General features: G+C 41.7%; 1 protein-coding gene across 10 annotated transcripts in view; it reads left to right on the top strand.

The window, feature by feature from the left end:
• Robo1 (roundabout guidance receptor 1) overlaps window positions 1-24,649 on the top strand; it is a 740,168-nt gene that overhangs the window by 356,522 nt on the left and 358,997 nt on the right. For 4 of the 10 annotated variants that reach the window (XM_029544264.1, XM_021209553.2, XM_021209554.2 and 1 more), the window contains exon 1: window positions 11,628-12,780. The exons of the other annotated variants lie outside the window; for them this stretch is intronic. In XM_029544264.1, the coding sequence (XP_029400124.1) occupies window positions 12,726-12,780 (55 nt within the window). In that variant the 5' untranslated portion in view covers window positions 11,628-12,725. Of the gene's footprint in view, window positions 1-11,627; window positions 12,781-24,649 lie in introns of those variants that run through there. 10 annotated transcript variants of the gene reach the window in all.

A 24,649-nucleotide genomic window follows, 5' to 3' on the forward strand; every position in this document is an offset into this window, starting at 1 on the left:
AAGAAGAAGAAGAAGAAGAAGAAGAAGAAGAAGAAGAAGAAGAAGAAGAAGAAGAAGAAGAAGAAGAAGAAGAAGAAGAAGAAGAAGAAAGCACTGTACCTGACCCTTAGTTTACATATGTGCTCAATCCTGTCCTATTCCAAAGGGCAAAGTTTAAATAAACACTCAATACTCCAAATTTAAGATGCCTGGGACATCCCTTGACCCTGCAATTTATTTTAAAAAGTAGTTGGAAATGCAACCTCTCCATATTACATTTACTGAGTGTGTGTGTGTGTGTGTGTGTGTGCGCACACGCACACACATGCACATTCAAATCATCATCCACACAAGAATAAGGTTTATTTTTAGAGTCCATTATTTCAAGTGGAAGAGTATAGAGGGAAATCATCATAGAAACATTCTGATTGACTAAGTCCACACCTATGCTTTCGGACTTATTTTCATATATAATCTTTCTTATTGTTCTAAATCTATGTGTATGCAATAATAAATACTTAATAGGGAGAGATGCTCTTCCTGGAAGTGATATATCATAACTCATTGGAAATCCATGAATAACATTTCTTTTTAAAGATACGTTAGCTTTTGCTAATTTATTGGAATCCATGTGTATTATTTACAATATTCTCATTTGTTAGACATAAATAATTGCAGAATCCAACTGTAACTAACTTCTAGGAGGTATACCCACTACTAAATGATTAACCTTCACAAGAAGAAAAAGAGTCTCCAAAGGGTATGGAAGTTAGACAAGAGCAGAGTTGCTAAATCTGGACACTTATTGACATTGGGGAGGGGAGGGAATTTTCTTTGTGGTGGGTGAGAGCTATCCTGCACAATGCAAGATGTTTAACAGGCCCTTGCCTTCACTCAAAAGTACCACAGCCAGACTCCACGTCACCCACTAGTGACGATCACACACATGTCTATATACTGCAGAATGCCAGTAGGCTGCTGGTAGGTATCGAGTCACCCACATGAGAACACGCTGAAATAGTAAACTTACGTGCAGTTAGGAGTTGCAAAGTTAGATTCTCTGCAGAAACACTGAATGGCCAGATTGGTCTAGATTTTCATTTCCCCCTAAACTTTGTTTGCTATGCAGAACCGAAGTAAAGCCATGTTTTCAGTAGCTTTGGAGGAGCTATTTGGAAGTTGCTAATTACCACATTGGTATTCACAAGACTCACAGAAAAGACAAAGTTAAAAGATATCTTTTATCAGCATTGACTTAGTGTTGGTGCTGTGAAGAGGTGGTTCAAGTTTTCTAGGGGCACAGCACACAGAAGCCTGCCCTATTGCACTGGGCAGCACAAGTCAGATCCCGGTGGGCTTTTCTAAAGACTGGATTTTGATCTGAGATTTAAAGAGTGAATACCGTTAACAAGGGAAGACTGTATGCGGCAACATTCTTGGTTCTGTTTCCTACTTTATTCACATGGCTTCCACCTGAGAAACGCATTTAAATGATGCTGGGAGGGAAGCACACATGTCAGAAAGCTGTCCATTCATTAATGCCTTCTCAAGAGTTCTAATGGTTTACAAACAGCAAGCAGAGCACGACAGAAAATGTTAATGCTGTGGATCATCAGCCTGATTAGATTTTGCCCGGTTCTCTTTCCATTGCAGTCTGAGTTAAGCAGAATTGACAAGAACTCACCAATATTTAAAACAGATGGGTTTTCCAGACAAAAATCTAAAAAAAAAAATTTTTTTTAAAGAGTGGCAACATGATTCACCTCGAAATTGATAGCATTATTCTTCAGCCACTGAAGTATTGAATAGAAGAGTTGATGCCCTCTCTTTAATTTCTCTAAGTGTATGGATTATAGCTCAATGAGAGAGGAAAGATAATTAAGCCATTCTAATTTCTATTGTATAGCAAGCCACATGTTGAATTGAGAAGAAAATAAAGAAATAAAGAATGTTAGCTAAAGTCACACGATTTGATGAAGATGCATTTCTAGACTGATTTCTTTTCAGCTATGGTGTTTATGTGTGATCATATAATGCTTCCTGTGAACAATTATGATACCCAAGTATTGAAATATACATGTTTGTGATGAAAAGAAACAACTAGCAAAAATAATGAATTACTTTTACATGTTTAGAAAAAAAATCCTGATGTTGTGATTTATTGCCCCCTCCTAAGATAAGAGTTGACTTTTTGGTGTTAAATAGCAAGAACTGTGAAATTCAAGCATACATGTGAAATACAAACATTTTGCTTTATTAATTGCTTGTAATGAAAACAAATGGCTTCCCTTGAACAAACGTGAGAATCCTAAGGGAAAAGAAAGTGTTTTGCAGTTCAGAATTCTAATAATTCTTCATAGCTGTCTGCTATCGTTAACTCTCATATATATTGCATGTAACACTGTAATTCTAAATTAATGACTAGAACATTTCCTCCAAACATTGGAGTAACTTGGTAAGTTGTTTGCGTATGGATAAGCATGTTTCATCAACATTGTATCTGCAAGTAAAATGAAGTTCACTAACAATTTAACCGGAAAAACAACATCCTTACATGACTTGCAATATCACATTTTGTGTGTCTTGCAACCAACTGAAACAAATTAAGAATCTAGTAATGAATGATCAGTTGCATCTAACTTATCCTGTTTATGTTATGGAATTTTTGAAGACTACTTTATAACATGAACACTCTATGCAAGAGAGAAAGTTTTGATTTCCTAATAGTGGCATACAAGTGTTTGCGCATGTGTGTCTGTGTTTTGTAGGTGATAAACAGCCAGCGCATTATTTTTGACAAGAACTCTGTTACTGTTTATACTCCATTCTACTCACAGCAGCTTGTAGTCTTACCCATTCCACAACTTAAGAAAATTGCACATAAGACTCAGAAACAATAAAACGTAAGGATGAACAGTAAAATGCTCATCACACACCTGATCGTATCTGACGTGATCATTACAAGTTCTTGTCTCTTTTGTTTTCCAAATGACCTAAATTATTCCATCTCTATGTTATGAAGTAAAATAATTAAAATCTCACTAGACCCCACTGTCATCTGAATAAAGGAATGCAAAATCTATAACTTCTAGAATAGGCTTCTAACAATTATTTTTTGGTCAAAACATAAACAAGGTAACTTAGTTTTTCTCTCCTTGTTTAAGTATTATAACATTGTGAGTATAAAGTACAATTTTGAAATGTTTTCTGGAAGGAAAATAATTTTGTATGATGTTTTTGGTGACAAAGTTGCCTTGCTAGCTGCAACAAGCTTCCCTTTCGTTTCAAAAATACACATGGGATACAAAAGTGTAATGAGATACGTACTGTACAGGGGAAATCCTATCTTCTACGTGAAAGCAAGCAGCTTTAAAGCAATATATAACGATAGGAAATTGAGAAGATGAGATTAGATCAAATCAACAAAGACTTTTGGTTACAATAATGGTGTTCGATGATTTCTCTTGGAATGTGGCCAGGACACTGGAGAGGGAGTCATTAAACTTGAGGGGAAATATATAATTATCCATGTTGTTAAGGCAGTAGGTTGGCATTTCATGTGGGTTTCAGCAGCAGTTGGTTTCTCGGCGACAATTGGGGGATGTGGATTCAGTATTTATCCACAAGAATGAGCACCTCCATATTTAGAACCTGAGGCTTCAGTCACACCAGGCAGCTATTCAATCCCACAGTCCCAATTTAGCTTTCCAAACGTGAAGTCGTTCTTCTCTAAGGCATAGGAGAGAACATACTAATAAAGTTATAAAATAAATAACTTTCAAATTATCATGATCCCACACTTTAATGAATTATTGATCACTGTTGTTACTATTATGGATGATAAACTTGGGGATAACCCTTTCCAAAGCTATTGTTACATTAAATATTTAGAACTATTTTTTTGTTGTTGTTGTTTACTAAGTTGGAAAATATCCTCTAAATAGAAAACTCCGATACATCTCAAGATGTTTCTCATAATACTTCCTTAAGGAAGTCATTAAAATAACTGTTAAGATCTAGGTAAAAGAGTCAGAGTAAACAAATCTGCAGGTGCAACTACACATACCCAATGTAGGAAACAAGGTTTAAATCCCAACATATGCACCTTAGTCCCATAAACATTTCCTGAAAAGCCCCCCCCCCAACTTTGGAAGCAATGAAAACTCAAAAACATGTAACAGTTCTGTTAAAACACATCTGCAGAATTACTCGTAATGTAAATTACTTACAAAATAGTGTTCAAGTTGCAAGAATATGGAGCCTGGCAGTCAGCTGCGCAGCTGTTAGCTAAGATCCCAACTGAAGAGAATTTTAACTCATGATGAGAATAGTATATGTTCCACCCAAGATACATCTGCGAGGAAGAACCCAAAAGACAGCAAAATCTTATGCTCGGCTATCAACATATACATACAAATCCCTCTTCGTGTTTTCCAATATTCTTTGGATGTCTTCACACACAATCAATATCTGTTTTTATGCCACCTCATTGGGTTTAAGAACGAAACATTAAATCACTCTGAAGGCTCTGAATATGAAATTAAAAATTCAGTTCCACGTGGAGCCAAACATGAAGCAGATGTGTGCTTCTCAGAGTCACTTTCTCCTACTGAGTCACGAGATGAAACTACAGCTCTAGACAAAACTTATACTCTGGTAGCATTGTCCTACAACCAGATCTGTACAAACAATGTTCTCTTGATCAATCATCTCCGGTTGCCTCTCAAAGACTGGTGTGCAGATAAAAGTCAGGGCTATCTATCAGTTCAGACAATGAGGCTTCGAGGCTGAGCTCAGCCTCGTAAGTGAGCCTTCTCTGTCTCCTCCAGTACAAAGGAGAATGATATCAGGGACTAACCTAATTACGCTTTATGCCTGAGATTAAATGCGTTTAGATATAGAAAGTAGCTAGAAAGTTATCACAAGTGGATAGTGCTATTTAAATGCTGGTCTTCACCAACCAAGGAGTGTTCAGGGAGGGATCCATAGCTCCAGATACACAGGTAGCAGAGGATGGCCTTGTCTAACGTCAATGGGAGGGGAGGCCCTTGGTCCTTTGGAGGTTTGATGCCCTAGTGTAAGGAGATGCTGGAGCAGTGCAGCAGGAGAGGGAGGGGGAAGCACCCTCATAGAGGCAAAGGGGAGGGAGGAGAGGGTGGATGTGGAATGGGGTGTGTGTGGAGGGGTAACTGGGAAGTAGGATGTCATTTGAGATGTTAAACAAATAGGATGATTAAAAAGAGAAAATGAATAAATAAATGCTGGACTCTACTCTCTTTGGAACAGTTTATACCCAAAGTAACCATTCAACCAAACTAAACTAGTCCCCAAGTATGTGGAAGAAAAGTCAAAACTCTGTAAAACTCATTATTTCATACATATTGTGCACTATCTCCTGACTTGATATTCAGAACATACAGAATTTTGATTAAGGATTTCTGACTTGACTGCTTGTCTTTGTTATTATTGCTATGATGACAGCCTATGAGGGAAAGCAAGTTGGGGAAGAAAAGGTTGATTTTGCTCACTCCACATCACTGTTCATCGTTGAAGGAAGTTATGGCAGGAGCTAAGCTGGGCAGGAACCTGGAGACCAGGGCTGAGGCCGAGGCCGTGGAGGGTTGCTGCCGGCTGGCACCCTCTTGGTGGCTTGCTCAGCCTACTTTCTTATAGAACCCAGGCCCATCTGCCTGGGGGTTGGGTGGAGTGAGGCATGTCCTGGGAAGTGTTATTCTCAGTTTCAGAACTCTCATTTATGAGAAAGTTAACCTTCAAGGCCACTTCCAGCTTCACCATCACATTGTTTAAGTTTTGGTGACCAGTTCTTGGTTCTTTGTTTCCAAACACGTTGATCCAAATAAGCAAGTCCTTCTGCAGCCAGAAAGTCAATCATGGCCTTTTAGAAATCCAGTGAGTGGTAAGTAGAACTAGATAAATGATTAAGCCATATTATCGGAGAAAACCAAGTTTAGAATGTACAAGTAAGTTCATTAAATATGCACTTTTTAAAATAATCTACACACGGTTAAATAAAATCCACTTTTACACACATTTGATAAACATTTCAGCAGCGTAGGTTAAGGACCAGGTGCTGTCTTAGATGCTGGGAATCTGAGTGGAGAATCAGTGGACTCTGGTAACGTCCCATGCTGAGGGGACTAGCCAATAAAAACAAAAGGAGTATGTCATATCTTATGTGGGGATACGTGCTCTGGAGTCAAATGAGAGGCTTTGGAAGAGCATGGTGTGGTATGGGTAGTAGTCTGTAAAGATGTGAGGTTAAAGAGGCTGTTTTGGTTTTTTTATTTGTTTGTTTGTTTTTAAAAGGACATCTGAGAAATCTTCATACCATTGAAACCCAAGAGAAAGGAGAGTAAATTCACAGGTTTATGGAGCTGAATATTAAACACAGGGTAATGAGTATCTCTGATGTGAGTGAGTGGTTGTCTGACTCGTTTTAGTGATAGCGTGGAGACCTTGGTGTTAACGTGAGGTAAGCAGAGGCTAGAAAGGCAGGGTATGAAAAAGACTTGAAAGGGATGGGTCACAGGCTATGACCAACTGGTCTTGGAGGCTTCCTGAAGGGCTCATACTTCTAATTGGATGTGGTAGTGGGGGACATGGCGGGGGAACCACTGGAGGGTTCTGGGCAAAGGTTTAGTTTGTCTTGGGATTTAACAGGTTCTCTCTGGCAGCTTTATGAAGAATATCCCAGAATTACAGTAATAGTAACTTCAGCCCAGTAAGGATGGCTGCATGACTCATTTTAACCCCCGTTTCCTGCTAAAGGTCCACAATTTTTAAAGGAATAAGGACACAATTTTCAGGTGTGGGGCCATGCAAGAGAGTGGTCTTACCCTATCAACCAACACAGTGATGTTTACCCAAGACCCACATTTTCTCACAATGCTTATTTGCAGGTTAAAGTCACTGAGAAATCTCAGAATGTTTCAATCCAAAGTCTCCCAAGCTTATTCTATCATGGGTCTCCTTTTTCTCATGTGCTCTGGTTCAAAACAAGCTGGGTTCAAATATAAGCCCATGGCGTCTGGGCCATTGAACTCGGAGTTAATCTTTCACTCCCCTAACTCCATCTTTAAATTGGGAGAGTAATTGCTCCTCACAAGGCGAGAATTAGATCAGATAATGTTTGTAAAGTGCCACAAACCATTCCCTTGGTTAAGGCCACTTTCCTGTGTCCTCTTATTTACATTCTTCAAAAACCAACCATCTGTGAAAACTAAAGGTGTAAGTTTTAATGAGATTCATTGCGGTTGAAATGGAAGGTCTCAGGCTCTACCCTATAGTGCCCGATTTTAGAATATCTGCCTTGTCACAACAACATGCAGAGATGCTCCACAGAGCAACCACAACTGTAATAGTTTCACAGCACGGTATCTCATCGTACTCCTATTCAAATAGGCCTGAGACAGCTTTGGGGAGAAGAGGGCATATTAGTGGTATCAATGGGGTTCTCTCCACCTTTGAAAAGTTCCATGGAAAGCATTGTATTTGCTATTACTAGCTACTGGAACCTTTATGACAGGTAGAAAAGAGTGATGCCAAGAAATCTTCTCTTCCGGGGCTTATCTGGTTTGGAGGATATACCTATTCTAAAAGAGAGAGACACATCAAAACATTACAATTGAAATATGCCCTATGTGAATATATAGGACACTAAATAGACCTAAGATTTCAACATACAAATAAATGTGAATTTGTTTACCATTTTATTAATAATACGTATGGTTCTACTCCGATATGGGACTATGTCTCCAAACGGGGGGAAATAGTCAAGCATGCATTTTGGATTAGTATTTTAGATACCAAACAGTGTACAGAATCCCCAGCCATTTTGTGTTAAAAAAAAAAAAAAAAAAGCTAAATAAGCTGTTCTTTCCTAAGGGATAGTATCTTAGAGTAGTCAGCAGGGTCTTCCTGCAGAGATCTTGCCAGATCAGCTCACCAGATCTGCTGGAAGTTGTGGTGTGCAACCCAGGCACTGTGTGATGCTCAGGTGTCTTGCTAGGAAGAAAGAAAGGCAGATGTTCTGGTTTACAGTTTCCTCAGGACTCCTGTTTCTCCTGATCAGAATACTCCAGGATCCCCAGAGAGACTCTGGGAGTTTTGTTATTTCCTGAATTTCTGCAACTGCCCCCTCCTCTCCAACTCCAGGAAAGATAAAATCAAATCAGAGGAAGTGAGAAATCCCTGTAGCTTTGGCATCTTGCCTCTCAAAAGTCCCCAATAATAAGACTGCTATTGGAATGCATTAATTTCAAGTTTCTTCAAACGTCTCAAAGAGGCTCTGCAAGATCCTGAGTTTCAGAAGCCTCGCTGGGGGGTGGGGGGTCAAACCTCAGCAAATAGAACTTCCCCAGCGCACTGCTCTTCTTCCACCCTTCCTCTCCGCCCCCTTTCCTGTCACTTTTCTTTTTTCCTCAGACTTTAAATCTAGCATACAATGTAATAGATTTCATTATGGCACTCCCCACAAACATTCTCACTGAAGTGATCAGAACTGGACTTTTGAATGTAAACGAAGACACGCTCTAACCTTAATTTTTTTCTCCTGGCCAATCTGGAATGCATCGGAGCTTTAATGTCTATGGCTAAGCTGCGTTGCGTATGTTTCCCACATACATGTAGATGATACATGTATACTCACAATCCTTCATAGAACACACTGAGAGCATTTTGGGCAGTCTATCAGGTACTGTCTTAGTCAGGGTTTCTATTCCTGGACAAAACATCATGACCAAAAAGCAAATTAGGGAGGAAAGGGTTTATTCAGCTTACATTTCCACATTGCTGTTCATCATCAAGGAAGTCAGGACTGGAACTCAAGCAGGTCAGGGACCAGGAGCTGATGCATAGGCCATGGAGGGATTTTCTTTACTAGCTTGCTTCCCCAGGCTTGCTCAGTCTGTTCTCTTATAAACCCAAGATTACCAGCCCAGAGATGGCACCACCCACAAGGGGACCTCCCCCCCCTTGATCACTAATTGAGAAAATGCCTTACAGCTGGATCTCATGGAGGCATTTCCCCAACTGAAGCTCCTTTCTCTGCGATAACTCCAGCCTGTGTCAAGTTGACACAAAACTACCCAGTACAGGTAACTTAATGCTCAGTAACAAAGTCAGGATGGTGGCAAGTTGCTATGATAACTCCATCCCTGGAAATATTCAGAGCTATCAATCCATGCAAGGGCTCTCCAGTTTTTACATTTGGGGGCAGAGCTTTATTCTTGCTGTAAGAAGAAGAGTCAGAGCTCTTTGGGCCCTGAGAATAGGCTTATATTCACATCTTGCCTCATCAGCATCTTTAGTTTGATGAGGGGGTTGTTTGGATTCACCTGAGTGGGATGAGTGGGTAGGTGGAAGAAAGGAGTTAGCAAACTTTCCAGCACCTCAACTTCACTCGCGCCTCTTATGGGTCCCTAATACCGTCTTGTAGACAAACTCTTAGATGTCCATTTTACTGATATACTCGACAGAACATGCTTAGAAAACACTTTGGATGAGAGATTCTCTAATAGTTCTTTCTTGGTGGATGCTTACTGCTGTCTCCCTAGATAATTTTATAGTTGAGGTTGGAACAAAGGAGTTTAATGGTGTAGTATTCTGGAGCTGAGAGATAGAAGTTAATATTGGTGTACTTTCAATCCATGGAAATGCTGTAGATGTTGAAATACATTTTATGCATGTGTGTGAGTTTGAATATATCTGTGTATATATATATATGTATATATGCAGAACATGTATACAGAAACCTGTGGAGATCAGGCGAGGGCATCAGATGGCCTAGAGCTGGAATTACAGACAGTTGTCTGCCCATCACGGGCTAGAAACAGAGCTAAGATCTTGCAAAAGGAGTAGGCACTTTCCCATGGAGCCATAAGGTGACATAGCTTCTGAAAGATCTCAGGGATTTTGTGAAGACTGGGAGATACACTAGGGAAACAATGTAATAGGGACTCTTGCACAGGGTCTACTTTCACAGACTGGTGGCAGAGCCTGTGTTTAGCATGCAGGAGCCCCTACCTCCCTGAACAGGGGGGCCAACACACACACACACACACACACACACACACACACACACACTCACACATAAAAATAAAATAAAATAAGAGGATATATCCTTCACTAGATGAAACTTCAAAATCTTCATTTAAAATCCCCTTAAGTAACCTGGAGATTGGAGACTTTCATTTTTTCCTCCTCTCCTTCATCATGCTAAGCTTATTTATGTTCTATTCCTAGGGTATCTTATCTTAAAAGTTCATTTTATTTCAAGGAAAACTTATTTTCTCTGTTTCTCAGCAAAATATCTTTTCACAGATACCAAATCAATGCATGTCTCTTAGCATTTACTGCACGTTTCTTGCTTTTGCTGCTGAAAAGATTCTGGTTAGAGTCTTTGAATTCTTATCTCTGGCTTGTTTACTGAGTTTTCAGTCAGCTTTCTCAGGATTAAATTGTGTTTCCCTTTCGAAGGTAAGGCACAGTTAACCAGGTTTTCTTTTCACAGACAGTTGCCTGAGTTCATGGGCCACAGAAGCCATGACCCAAATGAGCACATGGCTCTTTGAAACTTGCAGTTTGGGCAGGCAATGCAGGCAGTCAATTAAGGGAAACCTGGAAAAGTTCACCGGCCTACCCCAAATAAATCCCAACCCTCCCCACCTGCCTCCATGCTACCAGCCTTAGCTGAAGGGTATTAAGCACTTATCTTGAAGTCATAGACTATAACTTTGAAGAGAGTAACTTATTAATAAAAGCAATAGCTGTGTCAACAACTACAATTTATAGAGCCTTCAGCTTATACTATATGGTTTTCATCGTGTCATAGGCAATAATAACAAAAAAAGAAAACAATTTGTGAAAACTTGTCTGTCAAATATCCCAGGTATGTTTTATCTTGGGCTTAATTAGCTTACTCATGAAGTAGCCCCACAGGCCCCATCTTTTTGTTGTTGTTTTGTTTTGTATTTCGGAAGAGAGAATAAAGTTGGAATGGGCACAGTTACCTGATACCTTGGTATTTGGGGTGGCCCAGGTTTTGAGATGCCAAGAGCTCATCATCGCAAACTTTAGATTAATGTATTATCACTCATTTGTTACTCTTCTTTAACTGTTAAGTCTCTAATATTTATAAGCGACCTAGACTCTCCTGTAAACATAATGAAGTCTCTAAGACCTAAGTCTTCACTGCTAGCATTTAGCCTTTCTACACGACCGCCAGCAAATTCAATAAAAAGAGAATATCCATCAACTACTATATTTTAGATAATTTACACTTTCCTAAAGCCTCTTTGCTGAAAGAGCCAATCAGTTTTTTTGTTTATTTGCCCAGTTAACGAGAATATGGGTGGTGACGGTGGTGAGTGAACTTCCTTGGAAGTTTACTGCAATTCCCAATATCGGTAAAGAAGAGGTTAAGAGGGACCTGGAGGATTTTGAAGTCTTTGGTTTGGGAGGTTCCATTTGGAGAAAGGTGCAGGGGAGACTGGGATGGAAAGGGACCCAAGACAAGTTCTTATTCGTTGAGATTTCTGCTTCTGAGTAGTTGAAATCTCACCTGAGGGCGCAGTTGGGCACTCCGGGCATGTGGATGGAAATATTAACACGCAGAACTTGTCTGAGCAGCGCCAGTGAGGGCCTGGCAGGGATCGCGCGTCCCCTTTAAAGGTTCCCGAGCCGGGCTGGAGAGGGAGGAAACCCGGAGCAGCAGGGACAGAAGGGGGAAACCCACGAGCTGTCGAGCCGAAAGGAGGCAGCGTGAGAGCAGAAACTTCAGACGCTGTAAGCTCCCGGCGGAGCTCGGGCGAGCCTCGGCAGCATCCTCTTCTTTCTGCTCGCTCTTTCTCACCAACCCGGGGCCGCCCGGAGCAGCCTCTCCGAAGCTTCCAGGAGCACGGAGTAAGACTAGCCACCCCGGGAAGTTTGGGCTGCAGCTTGGTTAGGAGGTGTGTTACACGCGCCCCAGTGGAAGCAGGACCCGGGACGATGCTGGGTGCCGCGCGGGGCTGGGGGCGCCCGGAAAGCGCTCGTGCATCCGCGGTCCTGTTGCGGTCCCCGGTGCCCTCCGCATCCCGCGAGTGATGGGAACAAGGGCCCGCCCAGGCAGCCGCTGTCGCCGTACCGCCCCTTCGCTCCCTCCTGGTGCGCAGAGTCACCCAGGCGCACCCCGTGAACCTAGAGACTGTTCTCCCCAGCTGCGGCCGCTACCTTGACTGCAATCGCCGCCAGAGGGGGTGGCCTGCTACTCCCTGGCTCTCCGGTAGACGGAGGAGCACTTTTTTGGGGGTGCATCTCTTCCTTTGCTCTCACACCCCAACTTTACAATCGCCGCGCAGCGGCGCCAGGGCACACGCTGTGGAGGCGCACGCCGGGAGGCTCAGCAGGACTGTGGAGGCAGGAAACCGCACCACTGCTCGTCGGTTTCGGGCTCTTTGTTGTTCGCCTTGGATGAGCCTTGGAAGTGGTTGAGCCTCTTCGGAAACCTGGGGCTAGGGAAGACAAACCTTGGGCTTTTTTCTTTGCAAAGGGCTCTGAAGGATTGACAAGCCTCCGGAAAGGTCGACGAGAAACTGCCCTGCAAACTCTTGGCGGATTGACTCACGTTGCTTATATTAAGCCTTTGTGTGTAGGGTGTATGGTGTGTGGCTTCCGTAAATTTGGAGATCTCCGCTTCTGCTCCCTTCTCTTGGCATGAGACTGTATGCAGGACCTACCCGAGGACAATGATCGCGGAGACTGCTCGCTTTTACCTCTTTGGATTAATATGTCTATGTTCAGGTAACCTGCGCCCTCCTTCTTCACCCTTCATCTCTTTTCACTGGTCCCCACTCTGCTCTTCAGAGTCGGACCCTGAACCCTGAATTGACTCTTAGCGACCTCTGCCTTCTAAGGCCAGAGGGGCTCGACCCTTCCAGAACTTCTACAGGGAAAGGTTTCTAGTTTCGCGTTTGAGGTTGTCCCTTCTGGCCTATCACCCCAAACTCTCCTGAAACCATCCCAAACCTCTCAGTAGACCTCTGCCTTTCGCCAAGTTCAGGGCACGCCCAGCTCACTCTGGGCAAACGCCTGTCTAAGCACTTGGGTGGTAGGAGGCAGCGGGTTGTCCCTGTGTTTTGGGCACTTAGGATTAGGCCAAATGAGTATCATCTATCTGAGGGATCCTTAGGGGGTACTGGAGTGGAGGGGCAAGCGGCACGGCGTGGGGGTGGGGGTGGGGGGNGGGAGGCTTGTGATCCTCACTCCCCAGGAATCCAGAATCTGGTCCTCCCCTCCTCCCCTCCGTTTCTGAGCTCAACGGGTTGTTAGAAGTTGTTTTGTGTAACCAAAGTCTGTAATTAAATTTGATTCTGAAGAAACTTGAGGAAATAACTCCTTCTCGTGGTAGGATATAAACTAGCCACTGCAAGACTGGGTTTAGAAAGAAAACAGGCGGTTGCAAGTTAAGTTGCCTGGTAGCCCTCATGGGTGAGACAGAACAGAAGATTGCCTTAGTGTCTGTAAGATGAATCGTTCTGCAGCTGCATATGAAGTGTTGGAAAGATGCAACTTAAGAAACCTTCTGTCCCAAGAGAAGGCACCGTGTGGGGGCTTGCAAACAGTTTCCCTGTACCCCTTAAGAATCTTCAGCTATGGATGACTGAACCATCGACTCCAGTTCTGTTTCTTCCCTCTTGGTAGATTCTGGTTTCAATCATGGATCCTGTTTCAGTCCTACAGACACGCACACACACACACACACACACACACACACACACACACAGACACTCTGCACCTTGGGGAGTTATAGCCACATACTGAGCCAGTTTCAAGTTGCATCAAGGCCTAAAAGTTCGAGTCACTTGATTTGCATAATTATGAAATAATTTTTTTTAAAGCTAGTTTGAACATTTGTGGTCTATGGTGATTCTTTATGTTTAGATCAAAGGTTTTACTTAAGCCAAGAGGTTACAAAAGGAAAAAAGAAAAAGAAGAAAAGAAAAGAATAAAAAGACTCACAAGAGCTAAATGATAGTAAATAAAAGCCTAAGAGAAGATGAGCTCTGAGAGAAGCTGTTTGGCTGAAAGTTAAAAGCCCCATTTGAACTAAGCTAAATAGGAAGTGTAGTAAGTTGTCACTCCTTTGAAGAACACAGAAATTGAAATTTCAGCCCTTGACTATCTATCTGTCTCACTGTGGATGGATGAGAAGATTAATCCAACTCTTTTGGGGCCCTGTCCCCCCCCTTCCAACTTCCCCTTTCTGTGTGGCAGCCTTTCTTCTCAGTTTGCATATCTAGATGATAGAACAGTTCCCCACCCCCTACTCTCAGCCATGGATGCAAATCAAAAAACCAGGAAGATCTGATCTGTCTCGCTCTCTCCTTCTCTTTCCTCTGTCTCCCCTTAGTTTAATTTACAGCCTCGGATACCTTTGAGATTTTTTTTTTTGATTCCCCTTTCTCTGTGAAAGTTTGTTCACGTGTGTAAAGCGAGGTGTCAACGTGATGGATGGGTGGAGGGGCAGATTACTGAAGATAGGGGGATTAATGGTCATTAGTCACTGTGGGAGCTGAGTTTGTGTATGTTGGGACATTTTATCATGGCTGTAGATTAAAGATAGGGTCACACTAATAGGGTTTCACAGAAAGCTGGTCCCGTCAGCCGTCAAACCCTGTCTTCACTTGGGAAATATATGTGGGGTGGGGGTGGGGGTGGAGTCTTCACTCATGTTTAATAATGTGATCAATACTTAATATCTGAGATCTGAACCTGAGGAGATATGGGGTATGTTTAGCATCTTATGACTAACATGATTCCTGGTGTCTTCTTCACAAACTTTCCGTGGGAGCCATTGGTTTTTGCAGTCCTCAGGTTGCTTTGCCAAGTCCTAGGCCAGAAGGCCAATATAGCTGTTACCTCCCACTCCTGTTTAACCTGTAGCTTTTAAAAAGACAGATTTATTTATTTTATGTCTATGAGTATATTCTGTCTTCAGACACACCAGAAGAGGGTATCAGATCTCATTACAGATGGCTGTGAGCCACCATGTGGTTGCTGGGAATTGAACTCAGGACCTCTAGAAGAGCAGACGGTGCTCTTAACTGCTGAGCTGTCTCTTCCAGCCTTAACCAGCAACTTTTGTATTTCCTTCCAACCTTTTACCCACGGATGCTATTTTAAGTCTGAATATGGGGCCAAACCATTGGACTTCTAGGGCGACCTCATGACTCTGGGCTGTTGTAAAACACCTCCATTGATTTGGAGAAAAGAAAAACCAAACAAACAGCCAAGTTAGGTAAGTGACTCGTAACCTGGGTGTGGGCAAGACACCTGGTAAAGGAATGAATGAAGTTCTTGAAAGATTGTGTTTCGTGTTTTGCCTCCAGCCCTAGATCACAGTCTATCACTTGTTAATGGAGTGTATTTAAGAGAAATGTGGTGAGCTTAAATAAATCAAAGTGTACCAAGGGGATAAGGCGCCTTCGACAAGATTTAACCTGTAAAAGCATCTATTGATTGTCAGTTCTTTTTTTCTCCCCTTTTTGTTTTTAATACTGGCTGCCAATTTAACAAAGTCTACAGTTATCTTCAAAGAGTCTATAAACTCCATTTTGCTGTTTTGATGGTGTATTGAACATTAAGTATTAAGGTAGAGAGTGTTTCTTTTTTCTAGCCTTAAAAAAAAAAAAAGAACTTAATGTTCTAAAAACATGAGACTTTTCTTCTGTGAAACTAAAATTTGGGGGTAAAGTGGGCATTTCTTTGGCAATTCGTTTTTAAGGTAAATTTATCTAAGCACTTGTTATATCCATGTTCTTGTCTATGGGTGTGTATTTTGGGGGTGAGGCAAGGAGCAGTAGCTACCCTAAGAACAAAACAAAACTGTGAAGTCTCTCAAGAACTAGTCACATGGTCTATCACAAGCGTCTTCTTCTTAAGCCCTTGGCTCAAACTTTCTTTCAGTGAAGAAATGATTGAGTTTCCTATCAAGCTTAGGGATGATGTGACAGTCACCCACTGCTTTCTCCTTTGGGAAGGTGATGTTTCTCTCCATATCACATGGAACACGGTTCACGGTTTGAGACAGGTCTTCTCTTCCATTTTGTACCTCCCCTTCCCCTTCCTACTCTATCATTCTTCCCTCACTGCCCTTCCCTATGTGAGTTTTGGTTACTTCAACCCATGGTGATTAGTTTTTTAAAATTTTAAGATATATCATTATTATGTGGGCCTCTGTTCGAGTGAGAGAGTGTGTGTGTGTGTGTGTGTGTGTGTGTGTGTGTGTGCCTGCCCGCACGTGCATGCATGTGTGCAAGCTACTGTTCAGCTGTCATGGTGCACACTTGGAAGTCAGGGGACAACTCTCTGTAGTTGGTTCTCCCCTGCTCCTCCTTTGATGTAGTGTGTCCCTTGCTTCTCATGTGTTGTGTGCTGGACACTTAACAGGCTGCAAGTGTCTGTGGGAGCCTCCTGACTGCCTTCCAAACTCACCATATGAGTCCTAGGATTGCAGATGAACTACCAAATCCAGCCTTTGTACAAGGGTCCTGGGGTGTGTGTGTGTCATCTTCCTAGTTTCGGGCTTAGGTGTTTTAACCGCTGGACCAGCTTGCTGACTCATGTTATTGTTTTTTTAATTTTTAAACATACAAACTGAGTGTTAGAATCCAACATTACGTTGAAAATCCAACCTTACGGATTGTAGATATAAATACCTAAATAATTTTATGTCTTTAAAAAAAAAAATCTCTCTATTCCCCAGATAGGTTCTATAACATATAAGATTTGTGGTTGAGCCAGTGTAAAAGAGAGTGTTTACCTGAAGATGTTTTTCTTAAGTTTTACTATGACAAGTGAAATACTCTCATGTCAAAGTGGTATAAAATGCTCCATTTCAGCTAACAGTGACAGTTGTTTACTTATTTTGTAGAGTGAGCAGATTTCAGCTGTAACAATGTTTATAATGGAAAATAGCTGGGTCCCGGGAACAGGATGGGAAGGAAATTTAGGAAAATGTTATTTAATAAAGGCCCTAAGTGTTCGAGGCTTCGGATGTTAACTTCTGTGCTCATAAAAGATGCTAGGGCAAGATTTATGTCGATTTCTCACATTTACTTTTGTGTGTGATCGTGGCCTATGCTCCTGTATGTGTGAGAGTGTTTCTGACTTTGGGTGCATGTAGTCCAGGGGGACATCAAGTCACCTCTTCCGTTTTTTTTTTCCCCGCCTTCTTCCTTTGAGGCAGGTTCTCTCATTGAATGTGGAACGAGGTTGTCAGCCATCGAACCCTTGTGAGCCCTGTCTACTCTGTCCTGAGTACTGGGGTTACAGGCCCTGCCTTGCATTTTGTGCGGGTACAAGGGATTTGAGTTAAGTCCTTACGCCTGTGAGCAAAAGCATGCCAGTTCATGTCCCTAGACCTTAATTGCTTAAAAAAAAAAATTTTTTTTTTTTTCAGTTCTTATCACAGATGTAAACCACACTGGTAACTTGATGTGTTTTTTTAAGTTGGAAATTATAAGGAAATCAAAGTTTAGGCCTACGGTAATCTACATAATATGTAAATTTGAGGATAAGAAAAGGCGAAGAGAAAAGAAAATAGAAACCTAAGTTTAGAAAAATGCAGTAGAGGATGAGATCCTGTAATTTTAAGTTTGTTTGTTTGTTGGTTTTTTTTTTTTTTTTTTTTTTTGCTTGTTTGATTTGTTTGAATGATATGGGGTCTCATAGAGGAGCCCAAGTTAGCTGCAATTCACAGAGATCAAGTGCTAAGATTAAGGGCCTGGGTCCTCCGGCCCTTAAATAAGTCAGAAAAGTGTAAGGTGGGGACCAAGCTTAGTGGTAGGGTGACTATCTATCTTGTGCAAGGCCTTGGGTCTAATCCCAGGTACCATATACTAATTCACACACACACACACACACACACACACACACACACACACACGGAAGAGAGGGTGCCTAGGACCCTGTAGAAGGCATAGTCCATTCTAAGTGGGTTCCATTTATGTTCCTTGACCACACCCAGCCAGAGAATCAACCTGGGAGGAGTGTGGATTTCTGAAAATCTCATAGCAGTGTTTGTGCTCTGTGTTTAGCAACAGTGTGAAGAATTAGATCTTTTTTTACATTTTATAAAAGTAAAAGCAGTGGAAACCCATTCACATCTTGAATGCACCGAAATGCTTTCCTTCATCCTGCCATTACTCACACTTTGGAAACTTGACTGATTCATGTGTGAAAGGGCGCAAACACTAAAGTTGTAGCTGTCTGGGGCAGCACACCTTTGGTTGGGGGGTGGGGTGGGGTAAGTAAAGTGGCAGAAGGAAATGATTTTAAAATGAGATGGAGCTCAGATTCCAGGGCGAGTTGGGGAACATTGCGATGGCTTCTAGGAGTGTCTGAATCACCGACTTGCACTTGCATCTTTATGAGAACCCTACGACAGAGGTGTTGTAGGTTAGATGTTCCTTTATCTGTACCTTATCGCTGTGGAAACATCATAGAGGAGTTGGGAAACACGGATGAAGCTGGGATTTGAACCAAGCTCGTTCCACACTTTCGTTGAAGGTATAGCGTCCAAGTCGAAAAAGAGAATGGAAGAATTTAAGTTAAAAAAATATATACATGGCTCAATCACTTTTTACTTTATCCCAGTGACACTGTGGTTTGAACACTTAGGACTTTAAAAAGGGGAATGGGGATGGGGGTGGGGGTGGGCATTATGTTTCCTGTCTTTAAGGAAATGGATTTTAAACCTTTAGATCACCCAGAAAGAAAGTCCATTCTTCACATCTAACTAGATTGTATTCTGCTTTGATCCCATCTGGGCTGGAAGTAGGGGACTCCGCGTCTGTCAAAACATGGTCTGCTGGAGACACAAATGCATATAGATCCTAAGTTGTGTTTGGGAAAATGAATGCTGTTCTCTTTCACTCACACTTCAGGAGAGTTTTTTTTTTTTTTTTTTTTTTTTTTTTTTTTTTTTTTTTCCCACCTCTGAATCTCAAGGCAAATAATTGGCACTTGTCAGGGAATAGCCCGTGGAGAGACAATCATGTCCCCTGTGGTTGCTCTTATCCTCTGGGTGAGCGATGGGCTGGCAGTCATTTAGCAGTAGATAAGCCTTCTGGTTGATTGCTGATCACAGATGACTCACTTCATGGTTACTGATCATGGAAGGGTTGAGCATGAATACCTGGTTGATCAGCTGGTTAGAAACTGCTTATGCATAGCCAATAAAGTTGCCATCCTGTGGAGATCAAAAGACCACCTCCTTTGCAATTCTGGATTAGAATGGTTTCCTTTTCTCTACCTCCACTTTCAACCCTTTAGTTCAATCTTGCTGCTGACCAAGAGGAAGCCAAAAAGATTATAGAGTACAGGGAGGTAGCTTTGATCTCCAACCCTCTCTTCCCCCCTTGCTATTCCTAACACTGGACGGGGGGGGGGGGGGGGTCATGTTGCTTCCTTCATGGGAGAGCTAAGCCTCATTACCCATTGTCCAAAACAAGCTTCTACAAATTTACTTCCTTCTTTTCTTTGGCTTACAGACATCTTATGAGAGTGTCTACATTTAAAAATATTTTGAACACCATGACTGTGCATATATTTCCGATTTCATTCATGAAGAGAAATCCAGCTGCGGCTACAGCTGTGCATAGCTTAGAATTGGAAAAGAAATCTTGCTTGCGTTTCACTGCGTTTCTTTGTGGGGGTAGCGTGTATAGATGACAGAGCGCGCTAGTCGATCAAGTCTGATGCTACGTGGTCTGTCCGTTTAATGCCTGTCTCCCTGTTTGACACTTAAGTGTAGTGTTGAAAGAACAATCAGATTACAACAGAGTGCTATGGTTTAGTGTTGAGTGGGAATATGTTTTTGTGCCAAGTGATTGGTTGACATGTATTGTATAGGAAGTAGCCAGCTTTGATTTCTAATATGGCAGTGTATTCAGAAGATCTAATACAAACACACACACACACACACACACACACACACACACACACCATACTTTAAAAAGTACTTCTAGCAATAGCAATTCAGTCTTACACTTTTTTCTTTTTTTTCAGACAGGGTTTCTCTGTGTAGCCCTGGCTGCCCTGGAACTCACAGTGTAGACCAGGCTGGCCTTTGAACTCACAGAGTGCATTTTTTCAAAGATGCTTGAGATTGGATTTTATAAAGCATGCAGTTATGTATTCCTCTTTTCCATCTGTACAAGGCCTGAGAAAGGGAGCCACTCTAAAGTCAGCTGTGGAGGGAGCCCTAACATTATTTGGAAGAAGTTCTATTTGAAACTATTAGGTGCCAATTTATTAAAAAGAAAGAAAGAAAAAAATGAACACATTTATTTTTCTTTTATTTGTGTGCTTTTCTATTTGTTTACCATGTGCCTAAAGGAGCCCTCCATCCTTGGGGTTCAACTTTCTATCGCCATCTCCCTACAGGTTCTCCATTCAATGTGAAGAAAAAATATTTGAAGACTAAAATGGCTAGATATAACTATTTAATACTTTAAAAATCATTTCTGGGATGTGTCATCTCCTATTTTAGTTGTAAGCTTCAAGGACCATACAGGAGGTGATTCTCAGATGGTCAGGAAGAGTTCAGAGCTTGCTACATGGGATTGTAGTTAATGTACCATTTTGGAAAAAAAATCCACTTGTCCTCATTTCTGGACTGTAGTAAATAGGAAATCAGAACCCAGAACTGAACTTCTGCCTACCAATGCAATTTTGTGTCTGTTACAGTTAGCTTCAGTTGTCAAGTTGACAGTACGTGGGAAAAGGAAACTTCAGTTGAGGAATTACCTTTATTGCATTAGCTGTGGGCAGATCCATGGAGCCTTTTCACAATTATTAATCAATGTAGGATAACTCAGTCCACTGTGGGCAATACCATCCCTAGGCAAGTGGGGCTGAGAAAACAAGCTGAAAGTGACACTGGAACGTTCCATCAAGCAGATTTCTTCCAGGGTTTCTGCTTCAGGCCCTGCGTCTAGGTTCCCACCTTGATAGCTTGGCCTGGCTTCCTGATGTGATGGACTGCAAACCTGAAAGCAAAGTAAACCCTTTGTCATCCAGCCCCCCCCCCCACCCCACGCCCCACGCCCTCAACCCTGTTTGGTCAGTGTTTGATCACAGAAACAGAAGCAAACTAGAGCAGTATACTGGTCTTCTTTTCAAGGCTGAGTAGCCTCAGGTAATGCTAGTGAGATAGACAAAGCTTCATAATTTCATTTCCTAACTTAACCTGTATTGTTACATTTTCCACGTTTAGTGTATGATTTTTCCAAAAAAAAAAAAAATCTTTTTTTTATTTTTTTTTTTTTTTTTTTTTTTAAGTAGTGATGGATAGACTTCTAATTTGGTTCAAGCAATGCATCTGTGGCCTTTGTGTGAAACTAAACCTATACTTTTAGTTGCATGGATCTAAAGCTGATTTTGGTTCTTAAGGCTTGGTTCAGAAGGCGAGCTTTATCACGCCGAAGTATCTATTACTGAAATGATGTTGGCTTGTATAACAAAGTGAGTTCAAGCACATTTGTACATGTTAACTACACACCCCAGGCTACCTCTAAACTGCTTCAGCTTCGTGGTTTGCGAAGGATTTCAGTTACTCCAGACCATTTAATTAGCAAGTTCTGTGTATAAAAGTAAACTGCCTTAGATGGCCTGTGGGAGAGTAAAAACACATCAGTCTCTCTCTCTCTCTCTCTCTCTCTCTCTCTCTCTCTCTCTCTCTCTCTCTCTCTCCCTCCCTCCCTCCCTCCCTCCTATCTGGAGAAGCAAAAGTTCCCCAGCAAGCTGTTATTAAAGCTTGCTACACTAACTCTCATAAGCTAATGAGCTTCTTCAGTCCACATTTCCTAAGCCTAAGCAAATAGTGGGACAGTAGGAGAGAACAGCCAAGCCTTCCTGTGGACAGCCCTGCATATGAGAAAGGTGCTTGTTCTTTGAGGTCTTTTGCTTTTTATCTCCATGAATTCTGATTGGATCAGAGTGGCATGAACTCAGCTTTCCGTTAGATTCACTATGACCAGAAAGGAAAGGAAATATAGTGGGCTGTTTTGTCTTTAACTGCTGGGAGATTAGCACTCTTTTGGAAATATATAGTTAATATTCTTTCACGTGATAAATACCCAAGTGTTATTAATTAAGTGATTAATTAAATGATGAACCGATGCAGTGTTTGCCCAGTTGTGTACACTGGATCTGAAGGACAAGGAATCAATAACAATATCCCTGATAAAAATAGTAGTACTGATAGAGTCAGAAGTTTACTGGGTGTTCAGATCTACGTGGCAAAGTGCTAACATGTCTTATCTTCTTGCTTCTAGCAGCTCAGAAGGAATGTGCACAGCTCTCCCCTGTTTATCATTATGGAAAGGAGGTTGGGACAGGTTAAGCTCCTCAATTGTCATCAGGCAGAGAGGTGGAGTGAGGATTTGTAACCAACCTACCTGTGTCCGAAGCCTTGCTCCTCAGTGTTAAGCATTTTGGGATACACTTATAATATCAAGATATGTGGGCTTTCAATGTTTGTTTTTGTTTTTTTTTTAGGGAACTGGGCCAGGATACCAACTTGATTTAGTTCCTCTTTGGGTGTTAATTAGGTCTCTATGCCTCTTGTCCTCGGTTCCCTTCTGCTGTCAAATAGTACCTTCTATAGAGAAGAAAGTACCTTGGCATTACATGCCACAGAGCACATACTTAAGGTATAAACGTGGCATGGCTGTGTAAAATTCAGTCCTGTGCAGTTTGGGGAATGAGGATTCCATAAGTGAATCAAGCTAGCCCTCCCCCCCCACCCCCGCCCCCAGGATTAACATTCTCTTAGAAAACGGCCATTGAAATTGAGTTGTCTTTAGTTTGGAAAGAAATTGGTGATAAGATGTTACCCATGAGCTCATAGGAAGGGTGTTTCCTTAGCATGAGCACTTCTCCAATGATAGATTTCTGAGAAAACAAAGAAAAATCTAGCATTTAAAAAATACCCAAAACACCCAGGCAGTGGTGGCACACACCTTTAATCCCAGCACTCAGGAGGGAGAAGTAGGTGGATCTCTGAGTTCAAAGTCAGCCTGGTCTACAGAGTGAGTTTCAAGACAGCTGGGCCTACCCAGAGAAACCTTGTCTAAAACAAAACAAAACAAAACAAAACTAAAACCAAGACCAAAGAATAAAAAGCACAAAAACCAAAAACAAAACCTAAAAACTAAAAATACAAAAACCAAAAAGTGAAAAAAACCCAAACAAGCAAAAACAGTGACACTCCCCCATCCCCCCCCCCAAATTAAATAAATAAAAACCAAAACCAAAACAAAAGCAAAAACGTGGTCCTTGCTGGTCAAACCTGAGTGAGTCTGCAGTCCTGGAAACCAGCAGCTTTATCCGCACACGATCAGAAGTCTGTCGTGTGTTTCCTAACCCTTATTCTTTCCTGCAGAAAAGAATTGTTTTAGCTACATCTTTTTGGCCATGACTCTTACATTGCTTCTTAGGTATGACTTTCTCAGCTCGCCTCAGTGGTGCCCCCAGTGTTATTGCCAAAGGTGGAGATGGGATCATGCATTTATGAGTTCTTCTGTGTTCCTTTAGATTTATGAGTTGACATAAGGCTTAAAGGTAGACTGACTGTTCGTCCAGTCGCTAACTCAATGTAATGAATAAAACAGGAGGATGTCTGAGCTGGGGTCTGAGGCGCTCCCTCTCTTTCCTGAGACTTGGATTCTTATCCTGGAGGTTGTTTCCTTTTAGTTAACATTTGTAAATATTTATGTATTTATACATGTGCGTGTGTGCGTGTGTGTGTGTGTGTGTGTGCGCGCGCGCGCGCACGAGAGAGAGAGAGAGAGAGAGAGAGAGAGAGAGAGAGAGAGAGAGAGAGAGAGCACATCTCCCAGGGTGGGAGCGAGGAGGTCAGCATACAGTTTATGTGACTCTATTCTTTCCATCACTGAATGAGTTCTGCGGATGAGACTCCGGTCATCAGGCTTGGGGCCACTCATTTTTCCTTGCTGAGTCGTCTCGCTGAGTCCTCTGTAAGGTTTTATACCCTGTCTTAAAATATATTCTAGGGGCCGGAGAGATGGCTCAGCAGTTAAGAGCACTGACTGCTCTTAAGGTTCTGAGTTCAAATCCCAGCAACCACATGGTGGCTTACAACCATCCATATTGAATTCTAATGCCCTCTTCTGGGGTATCTGAAGACAGCTACAGTGTACTTACATATAATGGATAAATAAATCTTATATATATATATATATATATATATATATATATATATATATATATTATATATATATACACATATGTATATATGTGTATGAATGTATGTATGTATATATAATAAATTATCCCAGTGCTTGGGAGGCAGAGGCAGGTGGATTTCTGAGTTCGAGGCCAGCCTGGTCTACAGAGTGAGTTCCAGGACAGCCAGGACTATACAGTGAAACCCTGTCTTGAAAAACAAAACAAAACAAAACAAATCTAAAGAACATATGGCTTTCAGACTTCTACTATATCTTTCATTTTACCCCAAAGTTCTAACATTATTTGGATCCTAGTGATTTTTTTTTTTTTTATGGATCCTGAGATCGAAAATGATTTAAGAAACTACATCATTGCTTCAAGATCATTTCCTATGAGCTATTTAGTTAAAAACCAC

This window comes from Mus pahari, chromosome 12 (assembly GCF_900095145.1).
Source record: "Mus pahari chromosome 12, PAHARI_EIJ_v1.1, whole genome shotgun sequence".
NCBI classification, from domain to species: Eukaryota; Metazoa; Chordata; class Mammalia; order Rodentia; family Muridae; genus Mus; species Mus pahari.